Here is a 26,152-nt window from a genome sequence, read left to right as displayed (position 1 = left end):
TTTTAGTTTTTGGTGGACACAACATCTTTGTTTGTAAGTGGTGCTGAGGATCGAACCCGGGCCGCACGCATGCCAGGCGAGTGTGCTACCGCTTGAGCCACATCCCCAGCCCCTTCTCTAAGTTTTTTAGTATGTGTTTCTGAAAGGTGAACCACAAGGCTGTCGTGACACGTGCAACATTTCCTCAGTTTCCTGAACTAGGGAAGGTGAGATGATTGGAAATAAAGACAAACACAAATATAGAAAAGCTGGCCACGGTGGATCACCAGAGCTCCTGAAGGGAGAATGCTGGCCGACCATGCGGATGCTCTGCATGCTTATGAATGGGTTAAAAATCCAAAGAATTTACTGTGATAAAGCTTCTTCAAGATAAACAAAAGTGAGGGTGTGAGGAAAATAACCCCATTGGGGCTTGTCACCTTGCACTGATATTTCTTCCTCCTTCTGGTAGCTGACGTTTGAACCTAAGGCTATTTGAACCAATAAAATCTGTGAGATATAAACTCTAAACAGTGAGTCACCAGCCACTGAACAGTCTCTAATTAGGGAGATAACCACCAAGAGTTCTCAGAAGGGCATCGCCTCTGCCTTGAGACGGTTCAAACCTGTAATTGGTTTGCCGTTCTCAACAAAATGCTAGTACCATAACTTAAAAAAAGTTTTTTATTGCAATCAGACACCCAGGCAGTGTTTTAAATTTTCAGTTGTCTCAAATGTCATAAATTATGTCTTATTTTTTTTGCAAGTATTTCATGTCATTCTTTCATAATGCACACATAATATCTAGTATTTTTTGTTATGTTAGCACCCATTGATGCTTAATGCCTAGTTTATTAATTCATTAGATGTTTCAATTCTTTTTTTTAAAAAAACAATTTTTGTAGTTATAGATGGATAGAATAGAATGCCTTTATTTGTTTATGTTTATGTGGTGCTAAGAATCAAACCCAGTGCCTCTCATGTGCTAGGCAAGCACTTTGCCATTGCGCTAAGCCCTAGCCTGATGTTAATCAGGTGTTCCATTTATTTCTCAGATATTTCTTTTGTTTTGTTGTACTGGGAATTGAACCCATGGGTACTCTATCATTGAGAAATACTTATCCCTGTTTAATTTTTATTTTGGGATAGGATCTCCCTAAATGGCTCAGCCCTCCTTGTGCTTGTGATCCTTTTGCCTCAGCCTCCTGAGTTGCTGGGATTAGAGGTGTGCACCACTATACCTGGCTGCTGGGATACTACTATAAGGAAATTTGCCCAAGGATACTTGATTATCCAGTAGTAAAATTTAATATATAAGAGGCAGGATAGATGGTTCTTCTTTATTTACATATTCTGTCATATTTGGGTTTCATGAAAAATATTATCATGGATAGTTTTGTAAAAGTGTTTCCTTCATGTGTGTAGCCAGAAGAGTTTTAGTGATGGAAAGAGTAATATTAGAGTACATATAGTAGTACTTACTGTGCAGTGAATACAAGGAGGTTTTATAAGTACACAATAGCGAAATGAAAGATCTCTAACTGTGATGGGAAATACTGAAAATTACTACTATTTATATAATATTGTATAATTATACTTAAATTTGTGTCTGAGTTTCATGGCCATGCATGAGAACCAAAAATGTTATTTTGGGATAATTTTCCTTGTCAAAACCAGGGGAAACAAACATGTATTTGGAGTGAAAGACCTGAAGGACTAGTTCTTTTTTTGTTTAACCTTTTTTTAAAATTATTGATTGACCTTTATTTACTTAAATGTGGTGCTGAGAATTGAACCCAGTGCCTCATACATGCTATGCAAGCACTTTATCAACTGAGCCACAACCCCAGCCCCAGAACTAGTTCTTTTTTTTTCTTTCTTTCTTTCTTTTTTTTTTTTTTTTTAAATATTTTTAGTTGTCAATGGACCTTTATGTGGTGCTGAGAATCGAACCCAGTGCCTCACACATGCTAGGCAAGCGCTCTACCACTGAGCTACAACCCCAGCCCCAGGACTAGTTCTTTAAACACATAAGCACTTACTGTTTTCCTTAAAGGAAGATTAGAAATAGTTTAAGGCCATATGTGGAATCCCCTAGGTAGTCAAGGACTCGGGCACCTGATTCTGATCTCCTTTATGGGACATTGCTTCCATTTTTTTTAAGTTCACTTCCAGTCCAAGGTAACTGCTGAAGCTCTAGCCATCATATATCACTATCTGTGATATAGTCTGAGATTTAGGACAGAAGTAGGAAAAGGCCCAGAAAGATAAAAGGACATTTCTAGTCAAACTTATTTAAATAGTCACAATGTATTTCTGCTCATAACTCATTGAGTAGATTGTCATTTGGCCATACTAAGCTAACAGCAAGATAAAGTAATGGAGTTTCTAAGTAAGGCAGCAAAGAACCTAGGTAAAAATTGGGATTCTTTTTCTAAGGAAGAAAAGGAGAATAGATTTTGGAGTTAGCTTCTGTCTGCCATAGTACAACTTTTACAAAGAAGAGTTTACATGTTTTTAGCATTGTATTCTAAAAAAGCACACAAGGAGCGGGGTCGGGGAAACTGGGGTTGTGGCTCAGTGATAGAGCACTTGCCTAGCATGTGTGAGGCACTGGGTTTAATTCTCAGCATCACATATAAATAAATTAATTAATAAATAAAATAAAGGTCCATTGACAATTTAAAAAATATTTTTAAAAAGCACATGGTATTTTATAAAGGGAATACTAAATAAGTTAGTAGTGATAAGTGTTGTTGGCATCAATCCCTATAGTGTAATCTGTAGGTACTATGAATTTAGTAATTCTGCATAATTTTTTATTAGGGTTTCATTTGAGAAGGTTTAAGAGAACATTGGTTTCTGACTATAAAAGTATTATGTGCATTGTTGAAATACTAATGGATCCTACTATGCAGAACTATGAGCACATAATGTAGCTTCTAGTAGGCAATTCTGTTTGGGGCCTAGGGTTCAGGCATGTGGTTTGCTTGACCTCACAATAGTAGAAATTTTATTTATATTAAATGAACTATGGATTCTAAATGAATTCCAATGAACAGATTGCGCATATGGTGATCTTTTGTAATACCACTTTCTTAGCTGACCTCATCATTAAAAGTAGAATTTTGCACAGTTGAAAAGGATCCTCAGGAGGGCCTCCAGTGTTCCTTTGCTTCACTGAGAATGAATTATATACAGGAACAAAATATGTACATGTATTGTTTCTTGTCAAAACAAAAGGAAGCATACAGATACTAGTAGCAGTGTCATTTTGGCTGGGAAGGAAAAACCTCATTTGTGTGTGTGTGTGTGTATATATATATATATATATATATATATATTTTTTTTTTTTTTAAGTGAGAGAGTGAGAGAGAATTTTTTAATATTAATTTTTGGTTTTCGGTGGCACAACATCTTTGTTTGTATGTGGTGCTGAGGATCGAACCTGGGCTGCACGCATGCCAAGTGAGCGCACTACCGCTTGAGCCACATCCCCAGCCCAGTATATTTTTTTAAACACATATAAAAGTGATCAAATTGGAAACTTCTTGTGAAGGGTTGAGTCTGATTCAGAAATCTCTTATAATTATATGAATGTTGCATTGAAATCTGAGTGTGGGCCACAGATGTGCCTTGGGGAAAAAAGTTTCCTTAGGAATAAGCGTTTGTTCTTGCACTTTGTTTTATAGAGAGCATGGCCAGAGTCAGTCTGGAAACTTCCCTATTGGAGTATTAAACAGAAACATAAAATCAGTGTATTTTGAGTATTGTGCAAATGTATTTTCCACAGAGAAGAAAAAACATTTTGTATCTTTTTTGTGGTGGCAGGTCCTTATTTTGAAATTGGCCATAGTAAAATTATCTCTTGTATTGTGTGAGTGGAACAGAAAAATGAGTAACACTATTATCTTGTTTTCCATAAATTATAAGATACCTAGTTGAATAAGTTTGGAGGAGGATTCATTTTGTTCTTTAGAGAAATGAATTGCAGTCCTGGAAAATCATGGGGACCCTTGAGTAGTTTATATGGGAGATCATGTTTGAGTAGGTCCCATTAGGGCCTATCAGAAAACATGTATATACATATATGTTTCAGATATTTATTATTTTAGTTGTAGTTGGACACAATACCTTTATTTTTTGAGTGTATGGTGCTGAGGATTGAACTCAGGGCCTCTCATGAGCTAGGCGAGTGTTCTGCTGAGCCATAACCTCAGCCTCTCTATTTTTTTCAAATATTTATTTTTTAGGTGTAGTTGGACATTATATATAATATATATTATATATTATATATAATATATAATACATATATATTATATATATATTTATAATATATATTATATATAATATATAATACATATATATTATATATATATTTATAATATATATTATATATAATATATAATACATATATATTATATATATATTTATAATATATTATATATAAATATGTATATTAAATATATATAGACACAATACCCCTGTTTTTTATTTATCCATTTCTATGTGGTGCTTAGGATCCAACCTAGCTCATCATACATGCCAGGCGAATGCTCCACTACTGAGCCACAACCCAGGCCCAGAAAACAGATATTGTTGTGTTAAATATGAAAAATAGAATCTTTTAGCTGCTTCTGACATTTTATTTATATTCATATTAAATTGTTAACATGTTTTTAAATTAAAATTTTTTGTATAAACTTAAAGATTACATAAAATTATGATTCTTAGAATGAGAATGAATTCTTAGAATGAAATGATCTTTATATCAATTCAATAATTAGTGTAACTGGGTATTTTAATTTTGTAGGAAATTGGAAGACTTTCGAATAGAGAAAGGTGAGGAGGAAAGAAATCTTTATATAATAGGAAGAAAAAAGAAGACTCTCCAGCTCTCACAAAAGGTAATACATTGTTCTTAGGAATAAGCACATTAAAAATTAAATTGAAAAAAAAATTAAATTGAAATTTAGAGTTTTCTTTTTGATTTAAAAATATTAGTAACTTTCTGTTGAAGTATAATTTTTTTACTTAAGGCCTTCTGTTTGAGATTTAAAATATGGAACTCAGATTGCACAGCTATGGGAAGCAATGGCCTGAAATCCTGAGGAATGTTGCCTGGTGTCTTAGAGGGCTAAAATATTATAGAGAATTATGTGGTCAAGAATGATCCATCCATCAGCACACGTAGAGCGCTGGGAGAGTCAGCTCTCTGATGGTGTGGCGAAATTTACTTTTGGCTCATGGTTTGAGGTTTCAGTTTATAGTCACTTGGCTCCGTTGTTTCTGGACCTGTGGTGAGACACAGCATCATGGCAGAAGGGCATGGCATAGCAAAGCCAAAGGCCTCACCTCATAGTAGCCAGTTCCCACTGAGGGGACCAGGGACAAAATATATCCTTCAATGACACTAGTCCAGTGACTCACCTCTTCTAGCGTGGCCTCAACTCCAAAAGATTCTATCCCTTCCCAGTAGCACCCCCAGCTGGGAACCAAGCCTTTAATACCAATACATGAGCCTTTGGGAGACATTCAGATCCAAACAGTAATAAGAATTTTTTGTATCAACTACTGTGTCCTTTCTTCCTTGGGTCACCAATTATGTTTACTATTTCTGTTTTTTTAAAAATATTTTTTAGTTATAAATGGATACAATATTTTTATTTATTTTTATGGGCTGTTGAGGATCAAACCCAGTGCTTCACATGTGAGAGGCAGGCTCTCCACCACTGAGCTACAACCCCAGGTCAGCTATGTTTACGTCTAAGACTGTCAGTTGGCTTTGACCTTTGAGGCCATCCAGCCTCAGCAACTTAGTGAGACCCTGTCTCAAAAATCAAATAGAAAACTCTGGGGTTGTGGCTCAATGATGAAGTGCCCCTCAGTTCAATACCTAGTATGGGGGAGGAGGGGAGGAATACATTCATGAGCACTGTGAAAAAACTGTAGTGGAAGGTAGTTGTGATTTGAGGAGTTTTGAGTTCTCTGTCTTAAAGTCACATTGTGAGAAGCAGCTTATGTGTACATTTTCATTGAGGGTCCTGTTGGAGCATGATGGTCTGCGCTTTGAAAATTAAATAAAAATAGGGGCGGGATGTAGCTTAGTGGTGCCACATACCCCTAGCATTCACAAGCCACTGCATATACACAAAAAAGCAAGTGTTTAGGGATATGAATATATCTATCTGTGTGTTGTGTGTGTGTGTGTGTACACACACACACACACACATATATATACATACATATATATATATATATATATATATATATATATATATATATACACCTGCAGTTTAATTTTAAGGCAACCCAGCTCCTCATTATATGAAATGCTGAAAAGAGAAAAAAAAGTTTACTGTCTCAATATATAATGGCTATAGTTAAGGACATTTTTGTACATCAAACTTTTTTTTTTTTTTTGGGTACCCAGATTGAACCCAGGGTTGCATAACTAGTGAGCCACAATCCCAACCCTTTTTTCTGTGTTTTATTTTGCGACGGTCTTGCTAATTCATTAGGGTCTTGATCATTTGCTGAGGTTATTCTTAAACTTGGGATCCTCCTGCCTCAGCCTCCCTGGGATTATGGGTGTGTGTCACCGCTCCCAGCGCAAGCATTTTTTTTTTCTTTTCTCTCTTTTTTAAAGGTGTTTATTCTCATTAATTATACATGATAGTGGAATGCATTACATTGTGCTCTATATGTGCACTATGATTTGCTTCTGCAATTCATAGTGCAATATAGAGCACAATATTTCATATCTCTGGTTGTTCACAAAGTAGAATCACATCCTTCCTGTCTTCATACATGTACTTAGGGTAATGATGTCCATCTCACTCCATCATCTTTCCTACTCCCATGCCCCCTCCCTTCCCCTTGCCCTATCCAAAGTTCCTCCATTCCTCCTATGCTCCCCACCACCCGCATTATTTGGGATCGGCATCCCCATATCAGAGAAGACATTTGGCCTTTGGTTTTTTTTGGATTGGCTTACTTCGCTTAGCATAATATTCTCCAACTCCATCCATTTACCTGCAAATGCCATGATTTTATTCTCTTTCAATGTTGAATAATATTCCATTGTGTATATATACCACAATTTTTTTATCCACTCATATTGAAGGGCATCTAGGTTGGTTCCATAATTTAGCTATTGTGAATTGTGCTCTTATAAACACTGATGTGGCTGCATCACTTTAGTATGCCATTTTTAAGTCTTTTGAGTATATACCAAGGAGTGGGCTAGCTGGGTCAAATGATGGTTCCATTCCAAGTGTAGAGGACACAGAGAAAACCCAGATAAATACAGTTATCTCATACTAGACAAAGGTGCCAAAACCACATATTGGAGAAAAGCTAGCCTCTTCAACAAATGTGCCAGGAAAACTGGAAATCCATTTGCAGCAAAATGAAATTAAGCCCTGTCTCTCACATGCCCAAAACTCAACTCGAAGTGGATCAGAGACCCTGCGCCTAATAGAAGGAAAAAAGTAGGCCCACATCTTCATCATGTTAGATTAGGCCCTGACTTCCTTAAGAAGACTCATATGGTGCTAGAAATAAAATCAGGAATCAAGAAATGATTCAAACTGAAAAGCTTCTCAGCAAAAGAAACAATCAGTGAGGTGAAGAGAGAGCCTACAGAATGGGAGGAAATTTTTACCACACACACATTAGATAGAGTACTAATCTCTAGGAACTGTAAAGAACTCAAACTTAATACCAAAAACAACAGCAGCAGCAACAACAAAAAGCCCAAATAACCCAATCAATAAATGGGCTTAAGGAACTGAACAGAAGATTCTCAGATGATGATATACCATCGATCAACAAATATGTGAGAAAATGTTCAAATCTCTGGTTGTTCACTAAGTAGAGTCAAATCCTAGCAATTAGAGAAATGCAAATCAAAACTAAGATTTCATCTTGCTCCAGTCAGAATGGCATTTATTAAGAACACAATAAGTGTTGGAAAGGAGGTGGGGAAAAAGGCACTCATACATTGCTAGTGGAATTGCAAATTGGTGCAAACAATCTGGAAAGCAGATTGGAGATTCCTTGAAAAACTTGGAATGGAACCAGCTCAAGCATTTTTAACAAGTTGACTAAGGTAATTTTTATGAAATTCATATTTTGAAAAAAATATATATTCTTTTTTTGTACCAGGGATTGAATAACTGAGAGGCTCTAACCCTCTGAACTGCATCCTCAGCCCAGTTTTGTATTTAACTTAGAGACAGGGTCTCACTGAGTTGCTTAGTGCCTTGATTTTGCTGAGGCTGGCTTCTAATTCGTGATCCTTCTTGTCTCAGCCTCCTGGCTGCTGGGATTATAGGCGTGCACCATTGTGCCGGGCATATTTTGAGTATTTTACTTTTCCTGGAAAAATAAATTTTTGAACTATTTTAAAATACTTCACTACTTTGCTGTTGGATATTTATAAATTTCTAATTTGTATGTGTAATTTGAACATAACAATTTATGTACCTAACTAAATTACACTAATTTATTCAGCATCTGGGTATAAAGTTAAAAGTGACTAGCTTCCTCATTTTATTTAAAAAATTAGAAAAAATCTTTTACTGGTCCTAGAAACTAGCCCTTTTTAATTTTAATTTTGAGACACCAATTTTTGCTAAGTTGGTGAGGCTGGCTTTAAACTTTCTGTCCTCTTACTTTAGCCTTTCAAATCACTGGGATTGTAAGTGTGTAACATTGCACCTGTCTTTTAACTTTTTTAAAAAATATTTTTTAGTTGGACATAATACCTTTATCTTATTTATTTATTTTGTTTTAGGTGGTGCTGAGGATTGAACCCAGGGGCTCACATGTGCTAAGCGAGCACTCTCCCGCTGAGCCACAATCCCAGCCTGGTTTTTAACTTTTAATAAAAGTTTTTAGGGACTGGGATTAGAGCTCAGTGGTAGAGTGCTTGCCTCGCATGTGGAAGGCACTGGGTTTGATCTTCAGCACTTCGTAAAAATTAAATTTAAGGTATCTTGTCCATCTACAATTAAAAAAAAATTAAAGAAAAAAAAAGTTTGTCATTTTTAACCCTATGTTGAGTGAAAAGGCTTAAGAGTTCTTAAATTTTTGTAGCACTGATCTTTAAAGTGAAATAAAAATTCATACAACAGGAAAAGTCTGAATTATTTTCTATACTGTGGTGAGAATATTGGGAAACAATGATATAAATGGAATTAGGAAATATGTAATCTTTTACGTCTCGCTTGAGTCAGTAAGTCTTGTGGGATTTATTTGTATTATGAGTAGTTGTGGATCCTTTGTTTTCATTGTTTTATAGTAATTATTTTGGTACTTAGTCTATTGTGAAAGGACATTTAGCTGTTTTTTATATTTTTTCTGTTAGGAATAATACTAGTTTCGGGCATGGGTTGTGGCTCAGGGGTAGAGTGCTTGCCCCATGTGTGTGAGGCACTGGGGTTGATACTGAGCACCGCATGAGTAAATAAAATAAATCAATAACAAAAAAAAATATATTAAAAGAAATTGATGCAGACTTAAACTTTGTTTTAAAAAATACTACTAATCAATATTTTTATACATGTCTTTCTCTTGGTATACTAAAAGTATTTTATTTATTTATTTATTTTTTATAGATGGACACAATGTATTTTTATGTAGTGCTGAGGATTGAACCCAGTGCCTCACGCGTGCTAGGCAGGTTCTCTACCACTCCCACTGAGCTACAGCCCTAGCCTGTACATGTATTTCTTTGAGAGATAAGCCTTGAAGTTGTTGGTTCAGAAGGATTTTATTTGTGTGTGTGTGTGTGTGTATTTAATTGTAGTTGGACACAATACCTTTATTTACCTTTTTTTTTTAAAGAGAGAGAATTTTAATATTTATTTTTTAGTTTTCGGTGGACACAACATCTTTGTTTGTATGTGGTGCTGAGGATCAAACCCGGGCCGCATGCATGCCAGGCGAGCGCGCTACCGCTTGAGCCACATCCCCAGCCCCCTTTATTTACTTTTATATGGTGCTGAGGATTGAGTGAACCCAGGGTCTAGGCAAGCACTCTACCACTGAGCCACAACCCCAGCCCCAGGATCATATATATTTAATCTTACTCATTAATGCCACACATGATTTCAGAATGTTGAATTGCTTCCCATAGTGAGGTATGTGACAAAAAAAAGTGTGTAGATATTTCTCTTGCTACTTGTCGCTTGTTTTTTAATTTTTTGCTTCATTGATTTCAAGACATGTTATTGCTGCCTACCAGGGCTTTTCTTTTCCTACTGCCTTGTGAATTATCACTTTGCCTCTAATGTTTTTTCTTTTAATCCTTTTATAGCAATATAACTATGCTACCTTTCTTTGGCTAGTGTGTGCATCGTATGTTTTCATCTTGACTTTCTTTCCCTTCTTTCCAGTTACACATATATTAGATATTTACTGTTCATTCCTTTTTTTTTTGAAATGCTGATTTATAGAGATATGCACAATCCACTGTTAAACCTCTTGAGTTCTTAATTTTAGTTACTATATTTTTTAGCTCTGAATTTCCATCTGGTTCTTGTTTTAGAGTTTTTTTTTTTTTTTTTTTTTTTTGGCCAAAGTACTCATTGTTTTAATATCTGGAAAGTCATTATTTCAATAATTTGCTTCCCTTAGGGCCAATTCCCACTGTATGTTGATTTTTCTCAATTTTTACAATGGGGTTACTGTTGCAGCTGTGGGTCATCTGTAAACTTAGGTATAGCCTTAAGACAACAGTCTAAGCTTGGGGGATTCCCCTGCATTTAGGAGGCTGTGAAGTGTAATTTTTACTATCTTAATTTAAGGGTTTGTCTGTCAGTTTTTTGTTGTTTACTTGCTAAGCTTTTCAGCTTCCTCCTTTAGAGTGAAATTCTAGAATATAGGAAAAAAGATTTTTTCCCCTTGTCTATAAACTTTCATAGCCTTTTTATAGTTAGCTGGTGCCTTCATGGTTGGTTGCCTTCATGAAAACTGAAGGGACATCAGTAAAGGAAAGGCACCAGGGGAAAAATGAGGGAGGAAAAGGGAAAATAGTGAAGAAGGATATTATCCAAAATATATTGTGAGCCAAATGCATGGCACACACCTATAAAAAGTTTTCACCAGATTTTCTTGTTTTTGTTAGTGAAGGTTCTGGCTCACTTGTTTTTATCTGTTATCAGTCATGGAACTCATTAGTAGTTTTGGCTTTAACAAAAGTCTGCACTGACATATTAAGGAAAACACAGTTTAAGAGCAGTTCCTGTTAATATTGAAATTCTACAACAGATCAGTGTCCATCAGACGGCTCCTGTGTGAAAATTGATCTGTGCTTTAAGTTCAAGGAATAGGTGCTTTCATTGAGTATTTTTTTCCTGTATTTTTTATTGGTGTCATGATAGTTTTATATAATGGTGGGTTTCGTTGTTACATATTCATACATGCACACGATATCACAATATTTATCTATCTATTTATTTATTTATTTAGTCATGGTGCCACACCCCCAGCCCTGTCAGCCCTGTTTTGTATTTTATTTAGAGACAGGGCCTCACTGAGTTGCTTAGCACCTCACCTTTGCTGAGGCTGGCTTTGAACTTGTGATCCTTATGTCTCAGCCTCCCGAGCTGCTAGGATTATAGGTGTGCGCCATGCATCTGGCTCACAATATAATTTGGATAATATCCTTCTTCACTATTTTCCCTTTTCCTCCCTCATTTTTCTACCCTGGTCCCTTTCCTTTACTGATGTCCCTTCAGGTTTTATAAGACTCAAATCCTACTTTTCCTTTTTCCTCTCTAGTTTCCACATTAGAGAAAACATACGACCCTTGACCTTCTGAGTTTGGTAATTGCTTAACATAATCTCAATTTCCATCTATTTTCCTGCAAATGACATTCTTTTTTATGTTGAATAAAACTCCATGTGTACACATCTCATTTTCCTGCAAATGACATTTTTTTTTATGTTGAATAAAACTCCATGTGTATACATCTCATTTTCTTTAACACTCATCCATTGCTTGTCTTGTAGGCTGATCCCTTAGTTTGGCTGTTGTGAATTATGGGCATGCATGTATCACTGTCGTATGATGACTTTAATTCTTTTTTTTTTTAAAGAGAGACGGTTTTTTAATATTTATTTTTTAGTTTTCGGTGGACACAACCTCTTTATTTTAATGTGATGCTGAGGATCGAACCCAGCACCCTGTGCATGCCAGGCGAGCACGCTACCGCTTGAGCCACATCCCCAGCCCCTGACTTTAATTCTTTAGGGTAAATACCAAGAAGTGGTATAGTTCATTGAGTAATTTTATATTTGACTTTGGTATTTGGGAAGTGGCATGCCTTTTTTGATAATTAAAATCAGTAGTTTTTATTTATTTTATTTTATTTTTTTAGTTTATTTTTTAAAGTAGACTCTTTTTTTTTTTTTTTTTTTTTTTTAATTTTTTATTGTGGGTTGTTCAAAACATTACAAATTTCTTGACATATCATATTCCACACTTTGATTCTAGTGGGTTATGAACTCCCACCTTCACCCCATACACAGATTGCAGATTCACATCAGTTACACATCCATTGATTTACAAATTGCCATACTAGTGTCTGTTGTGCTCCGCTGCCTTTCCCATCATCCACCCTCCCCCCTCCCCACCTCTCCCCTCCCCTCCCCTCCTCTCTCTCTACCCCCTCCACTGTATAACCCTGAGGGTCTCCTTCCATTACCGTGCAATTTACCTTCTCCCTCCCTTTCCCTCCCACCTCTCATCCCTGTTAAATGTTAATCTTCTTCTCCTGTTCTTCGTCCCTACTCTGTTCTTAGTTACTTTCCTTATATTAAAGTAGACTCTTAAAAAAATTTTATTGGTTCTTTTTAACTATACATGACAGAATTTATTTTGACATAATTGTACAAGAATGAAATATATCTTGTTCTAATTCAGACCTCAGTACCTCTCCTTCCCCTTCCCCACTTCTTGCTCCCTTGATCTTTCTGCCATTTACCCATAGTTTTTTTTTTTTTTTAATTTATTTGTTGTGGATGTATATGATGGTGATATTCACTGTGGTGTATTCATGTATGTATGTAGGAGAGTTAAGTCAGATTCATTCCACTCTTTCCTTTTCCTATCCTCCCTTTATTCCCCTTTGTCTAGTCCACTGAACTTCAATTCCCTGCCCCCCTTGTTGTGGGTTAGGTTCCACGTATCAGAGAAAACATTCAACCTCTGTGCTTTTTTTTTTTGAGGAGGAAAATGGCTTTCTTCATTTAGCATGATAGTCTCCAGATCTGTCCATTTACTGGCAAATGTCATAAAGTCATTCCTCTTTATGGCTAATACTCCATTGTGTATAGTAGTTGTTTTATTTGGCAGATTTTGAAAAATTATTATTTTTTTGATAGAAATATGATTTTAACATTTTTCACCAGAATTAAAAAGCTCTAACAACAATTCTTCTAAAAACTGAAAATCTGTAAATAATTATAGCCAGTGCTTGAGAATTATTTCAAATATTTGTCTGTATCTAGGTATACAAATAGTGATACATTTCCTTAAGTTTGATTATTGCATCATGTAAATATTTTTGTAATTTCTGAGATACGTGTAAGTGACTTCCCTTTTGAGTTGTTACTTTAACCCATTATAAATCAGTGAATTACAGCATCGTTTGAAAAATGCTGATCTCAGGTGCTTTTCCTCATGTCTTCTAAAGCCCTTGAAAGTTAAAAAAAAAAAAGAGTGCCAAGTTTAAGTTAATGGTATGTAGGAAATCTGTTATTTAAGATTGTGTACCTTTTTAAGCTTTTATTTTTGCCTTAAGTAATTTTGGGAACTTGATAGGATTATATATTGCTGACACTTTTCCTTATTTAACTAGGTGTTGATTTTCTTCTGTATGTTTCTTTGTTTCAGTTGGATTCAATGGTTTCGGTATCACAGTCTAGACAGAGGACGTGTAGGCGTAAATATTCAACTTATGGTAGAAGAAATGTTGGCGGGTGTGAGTTATCCTCTGGAAATGAGTCTTCAGGTTCTGGAAGACAGGTAAGTGGATTAACTTTAAAATACGTAAGATAATCCTAAGTATATTTGCCTCAGTTCTTTGACTCTATGCTGGATTTATGTGAAAATACAATATCCTTAAAGAATTAAGATGAAATTTCATGGTTTGATAGTTGGGGAGGAAGCAGTGGGGTCTTCCTATACTGCCCAGGCTGGCCTTGAGCTCTTGGTCTCCAGTGATGGTTTTCTTTTTTCTCCTTGACTGTCTCTCCCAAGAACCTTTGGCCTCATGCCATCACACCAGGCTTGAATTTTGTTTTATTTTTTTTTTTTAATTGAAAGTTTCTAAAAGTTTCCAAAAAACATGAAATATGTGTATGATCCAATGGTTTGAGTATTCTATAGCATTATCACCATTACTTAATTTCTAAACATTTTTATCACTTTTAATGAAACATATGCCATTTATAGTTTCTCAATTTCCTGTCTTATTCCCAAATTCTTGGTAACTACTAATATTCTTCCTGTCTGTAGATTTGCCTATTTTGGACATTTCATATAAGTGGAATTGTGCAGTTAGTTTTTGTGTCTCATAGTGTGACTGGCATCTTTCATATAACGTAACGTTTTTAAGATTAAGCCATGTGAAAAAAAAAAAGATTAAGCCATGTGTAGCATGTATCAATTTTATTCTTTTTTTAATATTTATTTTTTAGATGTAGATGGACACAACACAATGCCTCTGTTTTTATGTGGTGCTGAGGATCTACCGCTGAGCCACAATCCCAGCCTCTCAATTTTATTCTTTATTACCCAGTAATATTCAGTTGTATGCATGTATGCCACAGTTTTTTTTAATTCATTCACTAGCTTCTGGACATTTGTGTTCCTGTGTTGACAGTGCTGCCTGTCAACATTTATTTGTGGGTTTCTGTTTGCATATATGTCTTCATTTCTTGGGTGTATACCTAAGAGCTGATTTGCTGGGTCATTGGAAAATCTCTTTAACTTTTTGAGGACTTGTCAGACTGTTTTCCAAATTGCCTGTATTATTTTATATTTCCATCAGTAATGTATGAGAGTTCCAGTTCTCTCTGTCCTTACACTTGTTCATTCTCTTTTTCATTTAAGCTACCTAGTTAAGTGGCATATTCTGGTTTCAATTTGAATTTCCCAAACAACTAAGAATGTTGAACATGTTTTCATGTGGTTATTTGGAGAAATTTCTATTTGAATTGGTAACCCATTTTTCAACTTGGATTTGTGTCTTCATTGCTATAGGAGTTGTGTGTATGTATATATATTCTAGATATAAGTCCTTTAGCAGACATATGACTTACAAATATTTGTAGGTTATTATTTTCTTCTTTTTTTAATATTATAAGCATTTTTAAAAAATATATATATATGTTTTTATGTGGACATAACACAATGCCTTTATTTTTGTGTGGTGCTGTGGATTGAACCCCGGTCCCGCTTGTGCTAGGCGAGTGCTCTACCGCTGAGCCAAATCCCAGCACTCCCCCTCCTTTTTTTTTTTTTTTTGTGGTGCTAGGGATTGAACCCAGGGCATTGTGCATGCAAGGCAAGCACTCTCCCAAGTGAGCTGTGTCCCCAGCTCTCATTTTAATTATCTATCTGTCTGGTACCAGGGATTGACCTCAGGGAAACAACCACTAAGCCACGTCCGCAACCCTATTTTGTATTTTATTTAGAGACAGGTCCTGGTGTATTGCTCAGGACCTCACTAAGTTGCTGAGGCTGGCTTTGAACTTTTATCCTCCTACCTCAGCCTCCTGAGCCACCGGGATTTCAGGCATGCACCACTGTGCCCAGCTCCTCAGTTTTATTTTTTAATTTTTTTGGGAAACCAATTTTTCAGGAAGAGTGTTTAACGTTAGTGTTTTCTGATTCAGTAACATTTTGGGCAATAAGATGTTCCACATGGTCCATCCATTCACTTAGAGCTCCTTTTATAAAGCAGTAGGATAGTAGTCATGCATGCGTTCGGAGTTAAATATAATACAAATTCCACTAATTAGGCAAGTTTCTTAGTCTTTATGTGCCTGTTCCTGTTATAGGAGGTTCCTCAAATGGGTTGTGAAGGTAAATGTAGATCATAATGTCCCAGGATTAAAATAGTGCCTAATATACAGTGTTGTTTCCTGCTCTTGTCATCAAAATTTCATTTATAATGATTTTATTATATGTAGTTTTTATAGTATTTCTTAATTGTAGTGTTTTGAGCATATTTTAACCATTTTTGGGTAATTTATGATAACACTTACCAGCACCTTGAAATAGCATGAGGTATATGTTACTTCATTGTCTCCAGTGGGGGTATCAGTTAGACTTGGAGTCAGTGCTAGTAGCTCATTATCTGAAAGTTCAGTCTCATCGTAGGTTGTTACTTTCTATCTCAGCCCCTAGGGCTCAGATGGTGGGGTGCTCTTCAGTTTGGTAGAAAGCCATATGACCCCCGAGTGTTCTATAAACTAACACTCAGGTGGCTGCTGTGTCTTATGCTGTCCAGTTGCTTCTAGCAAATACTGACACTTAGTTGTATTCTGTGTTAGTGGTATCGTGTACTTCTCAAAGCATTTCTTCAGACCTATCCAAAGATATTTTCTACAGTAGATTTTGTATTGGGATTTGAAGTTGAGCAGTTAAAATGAACTAATCCTGTTAGGAATGAAATTCTCTGTGTGTCTTTCTAAAGCCCCAGGACACAAATTGCCTGCCCTTCCTTCTACACTGTGGCTGGCTTCTACCATCAAGTCATTGTTTGCCTCCTTTCTGGTCTTTCACAGGATACCTACGAATTTGCTCATTTCTATATTCGGTTTAAGGCACACTTTGATTTTAGAGCTTTTATAATGTGAGCCTTATTGATTGATCTACTTGACATTTGGTTACTAGGGCTTACTGGAAAAAGCATGAAATTAAGGGTAGAAACCTGGTCTTTGTTGACTCTGAATGCTGTAATCTGCTATCAGAGTTTTTTTGGTTTTTTGTTTTTAAATCTCTGAACCTTTTCACAATCTTGAAGAGGAGACAATATTATTTTCCTCCCAGGGACATTGTGCATTTATTGAGAACTTAGGTGAAACTTGTGAAATATTTTATAGGTGCATAAAACATTCACCATAGTTTTCAGAAGCATCTCCATTTTATTTCATCCAAAATTTATCTGATGTTTGTGGCCTATCCTTCTGGCTGGCTAACATCGCCTTACATTGTACAGATGAGCAGAAGGAAAACCACAAGGGCTTATGTGGCCTTCCACAAGCAGGAAGTGCTAGGTGGGAACCATAAGTCCGTGGTCCGATTGTTTCTAATATAACATTATTTCTTGGGAGGTCTGATTTGTCTCTCTGTGACATGGCTACATGTGATTTTAATCTTTTAGTTAGTTATTTTCTGCTGTCTTTATGTTGGATGATTGTTTTTCCCCTTTTTCTGCATGTACACTAGTTCTAAAACTTGTATAAAGTATAAAGTATGATATATGGAATTGAATCACCAGATTATTCCCATTGTTTCAAATGAGGACTTATACAGTTTCGGATTGGTAGGAGGTCGCACCCTCGTGAGTAGAGCACATGTATTGGAAACAACTGTTTTACTGTCAACTGTGTTCTAGCACTTCCACTCAGGTTTCAAGAGTTTGTATGACATGGTGGATGTTGTGGGAGGTTACCTTTGGGAAGCATGGGACTCCTGCGTAGAAGCCTGTATGTAAGCCTCTAGAGAGGCTTGTGTGGTACAGTATGATTATCGGGGTTGGCATGGAAGTACAAGAATTACCATTATTATTGGGTTTAACTATGACAATTGCTACAGAAAGGGAACAAACATTAATGCATTTTATTATGCTAGTCACACTGTTCTAAGTATTGTAAATAATATATAATTTCATCCTTCCAGCAAGTAGGAATTAAGGTACTCCAACAGTTTGTTTTTCACAAATGGGGAAACAGGTATAGGTATGAGATTTCTTTAACTTTCCCACAGTGATGTAAAAATACACCATGGAGGTGGGGGGCAGTGGTGCCATACCTGACATCCCAGTATCTTAGAGGCTGAGGCAGGAACATCGAAAGTTCCAGGGCAGCCTTAGCAAAGTAGTGAGATCTGTCCTCTCTCAAGAAATTAGAAAGGACTGAGGATGCAGTGTAGTGGTAGAACACCCCTGGGCTCAATCCCCAGAAGAAAAGAAACATGCAAGGCCACTGTGAACTTAGAACGTGGCCTCTGCCTTCCCGTAGCATCAGTTTATTTGAGGATTTGGGCAAATTAAACTTCTCATTGTAAACAAATTTTCAGATATAAGGAAAGTTCTAAGAAAGTTCCTCTATTTCTTTACCCTTAAAGGTGTCATTCTTGTATTTATATGAATTTTCCCCCTAACCATTTTTTATTTGTTCTAATTAGTTATGCATGACAACAGAATGCACTTCAACTTACTGTACACAAATGAAGCACAACTTTTCATTTCTCTGGTTGTACACAATGCAGAATCATACCATTTGTTCAGTCATACATGTACATATATAGGGTAACAATGTCCATCTCATTCCACAATCTTTCCCATCTCCATACGCCCTCCCCCATCTGCCCAATCCAACGTTCCACAATTCTTCCCTTGTCCCCTAATATTTTTTTTAGTTGTTGATGGACCTTTAGTTAAGTATTAATTAATATGTGGTGCTGGGAGCCGAACCCACTGCTTCACACATGCTAGGTGAGCACTCTACCACTGAGCCACAGCCTTCCCCTAATCATTTTGACAGTGAATTGTCATGTGCTTTTCCACACCTGCATATTTCCTTGTGTGTTTCCAAATAAGGATATTGTTTAACATTTTCCTTGATATAATTACCCAAATCAGGAAATGTTAATACATTACTGTTAGCATCAGTTCTACAGCTGTTTGTCACATTTTGTTACTGGTACCTAAATCTTTTTTTTTTAACATCTTTTTTTTTTTTAAAGAGAATTTTTTAATAATTATTTTTTAGTTTTCAGTGGACATAACATCTTTATTTTATTTTTATGTGGTGCTGAGAATCGAATCAAGCGCCCTGCGCATGCCAGGTGAGTGCGCTACCACTTTACCCACATCCCTAGCCCAACATTTATTTTTTAGTTGAACCCAGTACCTTTATTTTTATTTATTTTTATGTGGTACTGAGGATCGAACCCAGGGCCTCACACAAGCTAGGCAGGTGCTATACCATGAGCCACAACCCCAGCCTGGTACCTATAATCTTGATAACAAAAGAAAACCAAAAGTCATGTGTTAGTAGTCAGTTCATCTGTTCAGTTGCCTTCACCCTAGTATAGTTTCTCAGTTTTTGTCTTAATGCTTACATTTCTGACCAGTAGCTTTTATGAGTGCGCATTTTTTGCAGTAGTGCCACAGGTGGCCATGTATTCTTCTCAGCACCTGGCATCAGATGATGTGCGATTTGTTTTGTCCCATTATTGACCACTTGGGTTAAGGTAGTGTCTGCTAGGTTTAGCTATCTTAAAATTACCTTCTTTCTCCTTTTTAATTAAGGAATTCTCTTGTAATTTTCAGCGTGGGCTCAGGTTTGGCAGCCATTGGTGATTCTAGTTTGAATTTGTTGCTATGATACCTGTAAATGGTAAATTTTTTCCACCCGTAGTTCCTTTAACATTTACTAGTTGGCATTCTACTATGTGGAAGAACTTCTGTCTTTCTGGCATTAATTATTTAATGTCTTAGGGCTCGTTGCTCATTGGATCATTGGGTTGCTCTTGTCCACTGGTTTTTGTGATGAAGTTATCTTTGGTCAGTGAGATTCTAATCAAGCTTTTTTTTTTTAAACCATTTTCCATTATTCTTTGAGCAGTTACTCTTTCAGAACAAGATTTTTTTTTTTTTTTTTTAGGCTCTATAGAGTTGCCTTTTTTTCAGAATATCATGTGATTGGAGTCATAATGCATGTAGCCTTTGCCAAGATTAACTTCTTTCATTTATCAGTGTGCACTTAAAAGTGTTCTGTAGGTCTTTTCATGGCTTGATAGCTGTTTACTTTTTAACAAAATATAATTAATATGCTATTGCCTGGATGTAACAGCTTTTTTATTCACTTCCTGAGGTATATACTTGGTTGCTTCCAGGTTTTGTCAATTATGAATAAAGTTGGTAAAAATCTATGTGCAGGTTTTTTTTTTTTTTTTTTTTGGTGGGGGGACTGGGGATTGAACCCAGGGATGCTTAACCACTGAGCCACTTCCCTATCCCCCCCACTTTTAAAAAATATTTATTTTTTTAGCTTTAGGTGGACACAATATCTTTATTTTATTTTTATGTGGTGCTGAGGATCGAACTCAGTGCCTCAAGCATGCTAAGCGAACATTCCACCACTGAGCCACAACCCCAGCCCCCTAGCCCCTTTTTATATTTTATTTAGAGACAGGGTCTCTCTGAGTTGCTCAGGGCTTTTCTAAGTTGCTGAGGCTGGCTTTGAACTCGAGATCCTCCTGCCTCAGCCTCCCAAGCCTCTGGGATTACAAATGTGAGCCACTGTGCCTTGTCCATGTGCAGATTTTTATGTGGACATAATCTTTCAGCTCATTTGGGTATACCAAGGAGTGTGATTGCTGGATCATGTGATAAGACTCTGTTTAGCTTTGTAAAAAATTGCCAAGTTGTTTTCCAAAATAGTCGTACTGTTTACATTTTCATCACTTGTGAGTGAGTTCCTGTTGACTCACATTCTTTTGAAGATGTTAATTTTCTCTAGCATCATGTAATGGATTCAATAGAATCCCAGTCAAAATCCCAAAAAGTTATTTTTGTGAATATTGACAGTTGATTTTTTCTTTTATTTTTTACTTTTTAATTAGATAAAAAAATGAACAATGAAACCACACAGGCATACCATTTATGTAGAAACACCAGATAAGAGCATGTACAAATAAATGTTTAAGCCACTACATTCTTTATAATATTTTGAGTAGCATTGTCACATCATTTATAATGGCATATATTTATAAAAGATGTTTTAAGACTGATTGGTAAATATAGTTTTATCTTTATTTTCTTTTAAAATAATACGAGAAGAATTATGCATTTACACAGTATTTCTGGATGATACGTTGACTGTAAATTTAAAAGCTATATACAACATCAGTCCTGTAGATGACAAATATAAACCTAACTTATTTAATCCTATGCGTTAACATTTTTCAGTAGCACCCTTATTTTTTTTTAAAGTTGAATACTACAAATGGTTCTTGCAAGGCTATTGTGGACATTGTATAGTGGTTAGGGGCTGATTTTACATGACTATCCAATTCAGAGTCCAATTTAGAGCTAAAAATCAAATGTATTACAAAAAAGATAGTCACATGCAGCATAATCAGATTTTCAGACAACAGTTTCTAAAGCTCTCATCGTTCTACTTCCCCCCTCCTTTTGCTTTCACTTAATATATCCCTTTGTTTTCAAGAAGCAAAAAAAAAAATGTTCACCAAAATTCTGATTGTCACAGTGTGCACAGCACTGAATGAGAATAGCTTTGGCATTTAGTATTACAAAGTCATTTTCATCACAGATGTTTTCTTCATTAACCAGATTAATGTGCATGAGCATGTTGCAAAGCTGTCTTCTGCTGGGCTGTAATATGCTGCTGCTCTGCATGATCCCAGAAGTCCTTATCAAGAGCAGGTCTGGGTAGTGCAATGCTTATCCTGAAGGATTTGCTGCCATCTTCCTGTTTTCTGTTTCAATTATATTCAGAAATAACTGATTAGCACTTTACAGTCACCCGGGATGCCAGGGCACTGTGGAGGCCTCACTGCTGGTTGCAGCTGTCAAGGTGGAACACACCACCTAGAGATAGGCAAAACCTCCGCAATGTGCCGAACTATCTGATTTTTCAAGTTTATGTGGAGCCAGGAAAAGACTTAGGATAACTGACACTCACTAAGAACAAATTAAAGGACTGGTGGACTGACTCCCATCAAGAGTTACTGTGAAACTACACCAATAACCATGGTTTTTGGTGGAAGAATAGACAAATAGATAATTGAAACAATGTAAAGAGTTCAGAAATAAGTCAACTCAAATACAGGTAGCTGATCTGTGGCAAAGGAGCAGAGACAACTCTCTACAAAGCATAGTCTCCAGTGAGTGGTGTTGGAATAACTGAAAAGTGAGTGTATGCACTGACTTTTCACAAAAATTAACACAGGATGGATCATAAATTTAATATAAATGTAAAATGCGAGGCTACAAGGCTTCTTTCTAGAAGATAACCAGGAATAAAATCTAGATATTCTTGGATAATTTGGGTTCCATTGAAATTAAAAACTGTTCTGGGAAAGATAACTGCTAGAGAATGAAAAGACAAACCACAATTGAGAAAATATTTGCAGAACTCAAATCTGATAAAAGACTTGTATTGCAAATATACAGAGTATTGTTAAAATTGTATCAGTAAGGAAACAACCCAATTTCAAAATGGGCAAAAGATCTAATGCACATTACCATGGTGGTGAATAACTATATGAAATGATGCTGTCACACATCTCAGGGGATCAAAAAGAGCGTAGCAGTCAGATGCCACTGCTCACCTTGGAGCAGAGCTGAAGCCAGACCCCTGAGACATCCTCAAGAACTGCTGACTTCCCCCAGGCTGGCCTTGTACCACCACCTTTCCTGATGGCAGCAGTGTTCAATCTCCTAAATATTCTTTTTGTGTATGCCTTGATAAGCATCAGGATGCAGTAAAAAAAGTTTTAAAATTTATTTAATTTTTCTTTTAAAACCAGTTGTTATAGTCATTAAATGATTTAATCCTTCTGATGACTGTTCAGTTTTTTAAAATATGTGTTATTTAACTTAAAGGGATTAAGACTTTTTTTCCCCTCCTCTCAAATTAGGAGACTTCCTGTGATCAAAGTGAAGGTTCTTATTCATCAGAAGAAGATGAATGGAAGAGTGATAGAAAAAGTGAAAGCTATACTGAAAGTTCAAGGTATTGTTCTTAATTATTTTGATCTTTGAAGCATATTAGTCATAGTCTTGGATGTAAGGTAATTTGAAGACATTCAAGGAGCAACAGTTAACAACTCTGGAACAGATTAACATTTAGCTTTTCATAGGTTTAAAAGAATACTGGATTAACAGCTTCTATAGAAATATTCTGAGCATGTTTAACTGACAGTAGCATTTGGCCCAGCAGTTTATGTGTGGTAAAACCATTAGTATTTTTTTTATTAATGCATGTTATGTTTTATTTAATTTGGGGATTCAAATTTTGTAGGTCTAGATTGTCAACCTTGATTTCTTATCTTGGTAAATGTCACGTTCTTCTTGTTAGCTGATCAAGGCAGAAATCTGGATATTATTAAAAAAAAAAAAAGTCCTCCTCTCTTCTCTCTCTATACAACCTAACCATAACCATGTCTAGAAAATTCGCCCACCAAAATATGACTCAGACTAAAGACTTTTGTTATCTCTTTTTATTAATATTTCCTTTGTCCAAACCATAGACTTATACTCTCTCCCTCTTGGCTTACTTTACTCCATTGTGGTTAGAAGCTGGAACAGTGTTTTAGATGATGTTTTTTTTTTTTTGTACTGGGGATTGAATGCAAGGGGACTTAACCACTGAGTCACATTCCCAGCCCTTTTTAATATTTATTTAGAGACAGGGTTTTGCTCAGTTGCTTAGGGTCTTGCTAAGTTGCTGAGGCTGCCTTTGAATTTGGGATCTTCCTGCCTTAGCCTCCCTAGCTGCTGTGATTATAGGTGTGTCATACCACACCTGGCCTGGAGCAGTGTTTTAGAACATAAATATTATTTACTTTTTAATTTTTTTCTTTTAATGTTGATGAAATATACAGAACATGAAGATATTATCTTGGGTTGGGATGGGGCTCATTGGTATATGTGGAGTCCTGGGTTCAGTCTCCACCAAAATAAGCAAAATCTAACCATACTAAATATGTAGTTCAGTAATGTTAACTTCTTTTAAAATTCTTTTATTTAATATTTATTTTTTAGTTGCAGTTGGACACAATACCTTTATTTTATTTATTTTTATGTGGTACTGTGGATCATACCCAGGGCCTTGCATGTGCTAGGCGAGCACTCTACTGCTGAGCCACAACTCTAGCCCCAGTAATGTTGACTTTCACTCTGTTGTGCAACTAATCTCCAGAATCCTGTAATCTTGAAGCACTGAAAACTACCTATGAACTGCAGTACTTCACATTACCCCACTGCCAACCACTGTTCTGTTTGTCTTTATTCATTCTTTTATTCCAGTTTTACTTGATTTGTTCTATAAAGCAGATGCTCTTAAAATTTTTATAAACAATTAGTTTATACTATACAACTTTGAGAAATGTGCTTTTGAGTGTGTGTTTTATAGATTGAAAGGTGCGTGGTTGAAATGGTGCCAAATGATGGCCCAGGGGAGGGAGATGTTATTCTTTTCTGTATTTGGTGAAGCTAATTGTGGGCCAAGGGCTAGTTTTTGTATTTCTAGTTCCTCTTTGATTTGGTTTGTCTTCCAGGGTGTGGTTAAGATTATTAATTCCTTTCTTGGGTTTCTGTCATGTCAGTGAGAGTTCCACACTTGGCAAGAAACTAACCACTTAAAGCCTTTTGTCTGATGAGGCTATGAATTCCTGGGTTTCTCAGTGTATACTTTGATAGCTTGTGATGCCAGTTAAAATTACTAGTCTGTACCACATGCCTCAGCCTCCTACAGCGTTGGGCTGGGGCTTCTCTTAGGTTTTTTTGTGGTTGTTGTTTGTTTTTGTACTAGGGTTTGAACCAGGGAAAATTAACCCCTGAGCCCCTTTTTATTTTTCATTTCAAGACAGGGTCTCCCTAAGTTGCTTAAGGCCTTGCTAAGTTGCTGAGGGTTACCTCAAACTTGTGTTTCTCCTGCCTCAGTCTCATGAGTCACTGAGATTCCAGATGTGTGTTATTGCACCCAGCTCATAGGTTTTTGTACAATCTCTACTCTTCCCATTTTACCTTTTTCTCTCCTCCTTTTTCCAGGAAGGCATTTGTTGGCAACAGAAGTTGTCTTCCACTAGCTGTCATCTATAGTATACTTAAACAAAACAAAACAAAAAACCCCCCCCCAAAACCTTAAAAACCCTCAGGTTTACATTCCTTTTTCTAGTTTCCAGTGTCAGTGAAGGTTTCTTTGTCATGACCTTTGTCCATTGCAGTCTTTCTTTGTCGGCAGGATGTTCATTCAGTTAAATCTTATGAGGTCTTCCTTTCCTCTCTACCTGCTCTCTCTTCCCTTTAGTGATACCTTGCTGTTAGTTTTTAGATTCTGGTCTATGCAACTTAACATTCTCTTCTGCCAGTGACTCTTCATCTAGATACTCTGATTGGACAGCTGATGCAGGAATCAACTTGCAACCTCCTTTGCGAACATCATGCCGTCGACGAATTACCCGATTTTGTAGTAGTTCTGAGGATGAAATATCTGCTGAGAATTTATCTCCTCCAAAAAGAAGACGGAAGAGAAAGAAGGAAAGCAAACCTAAAAAAGAGGTAAGAAGGGGGCTGGGGTCATGGCTCAGTGGTAGAGCAGGTACCCAGTGTCTGAGAGGCACTGGGTTTAATTCTCAGCTCTGCATATAATAAAATAAAATAAGGTCCTTCAACAACTTAAAAAAAAAAAAGGTAAGAAAAATGTATTTAAAAGTAACATCTATGTTTTTTTCTTAAAATTTTTTAGTTGTATTCGGACACAGTATCTTTATTTTACTTATTTATTTTTATGTGGTTGTGAGGATTGAACCCAGGGCCTTGCCCGTGCTAGGTGAGCACTCTACTGCTGAGCCACAACCCCAATCTCCCGCCCCCCCCCCCCTTTAAAATATAGTTTTAGTTGTTGATGCACCTTTATTTTATTCATTTATTTATATGCAGTGTTGAGAATCAAACACAGTGCCTCACACATGCTAGGCAAGTGCTCTACCACTGAGCCACAACCCCACCAACTCTATTTTATACAGGGTGGGTTTGTCCTTACGTAGTAACCAAAAATCTTTGAGAAATTGGAGCTTTTCTTTCTTTCATTTTTTTTTGCAGTGCGGGAGATAGAATCCAGGGCATTGTGGATGTGAGGCAGACACTCTACAATTTAGCTACTTACTAGCCCT

The 26,152-nt window shown here is 36.3% G+C and overlaps 1 protein-coding gene across 3 annotated transcripts in view; it reads left to right on the top strand.

Annotated features, from left to right (window-relative positions):
• Brwd1 (bromodomain and WD repeat domain containing 1) overlaps positions 1-26,152 on the top strand; it is a 117,005-nt gene that overhangs the window by 40,528 nt on the left and 50,325 nt on the right. For all 3 annotated transcript variants that reach the window (XM_046439201.2, XM_046439200.2, XM_046439199.2), the window contains exons 20-23: positions 4,793-4,886; positions 13,886-14,017; positions 22,895-22,989; positions 25,349-25,538. In XM_046439201.2, coding sequence (XP_046295157.1) covers positions 4,793-4,886; positions 13,886-14,017; positions 22,895-22,989; positions 25,349-25,538 — 511 coding nt within the window. The remainder of the gene's footprint in view (positions 1-4,792; positions 4,887-13,885; positions 14,018-22,894; positions 22,990-25,348; positions 25,539-26,152) is intronic.

This window comes from Marmota monax, unplaced genomic scaffold (assembly GCF_021218885.2).
Source record: "Marmota monax isolate L192 unplaced genomic scaffold, Marmota_monax_Labrador192_F-V1.1 WCK01_AAM20220418_F8-fsc00125, whole genome shotgun sequence".
Lineage (NCBI taxonomy): Eukaryota > Metazoa > Chordata > Mammalia > Rodentia > Sciuridae > Marmota > Marmota monax.
Note: the sequence above shows the minus strand (reverse complement) of the source record. Positions and strands in the feature narration are given on the sequence as shown.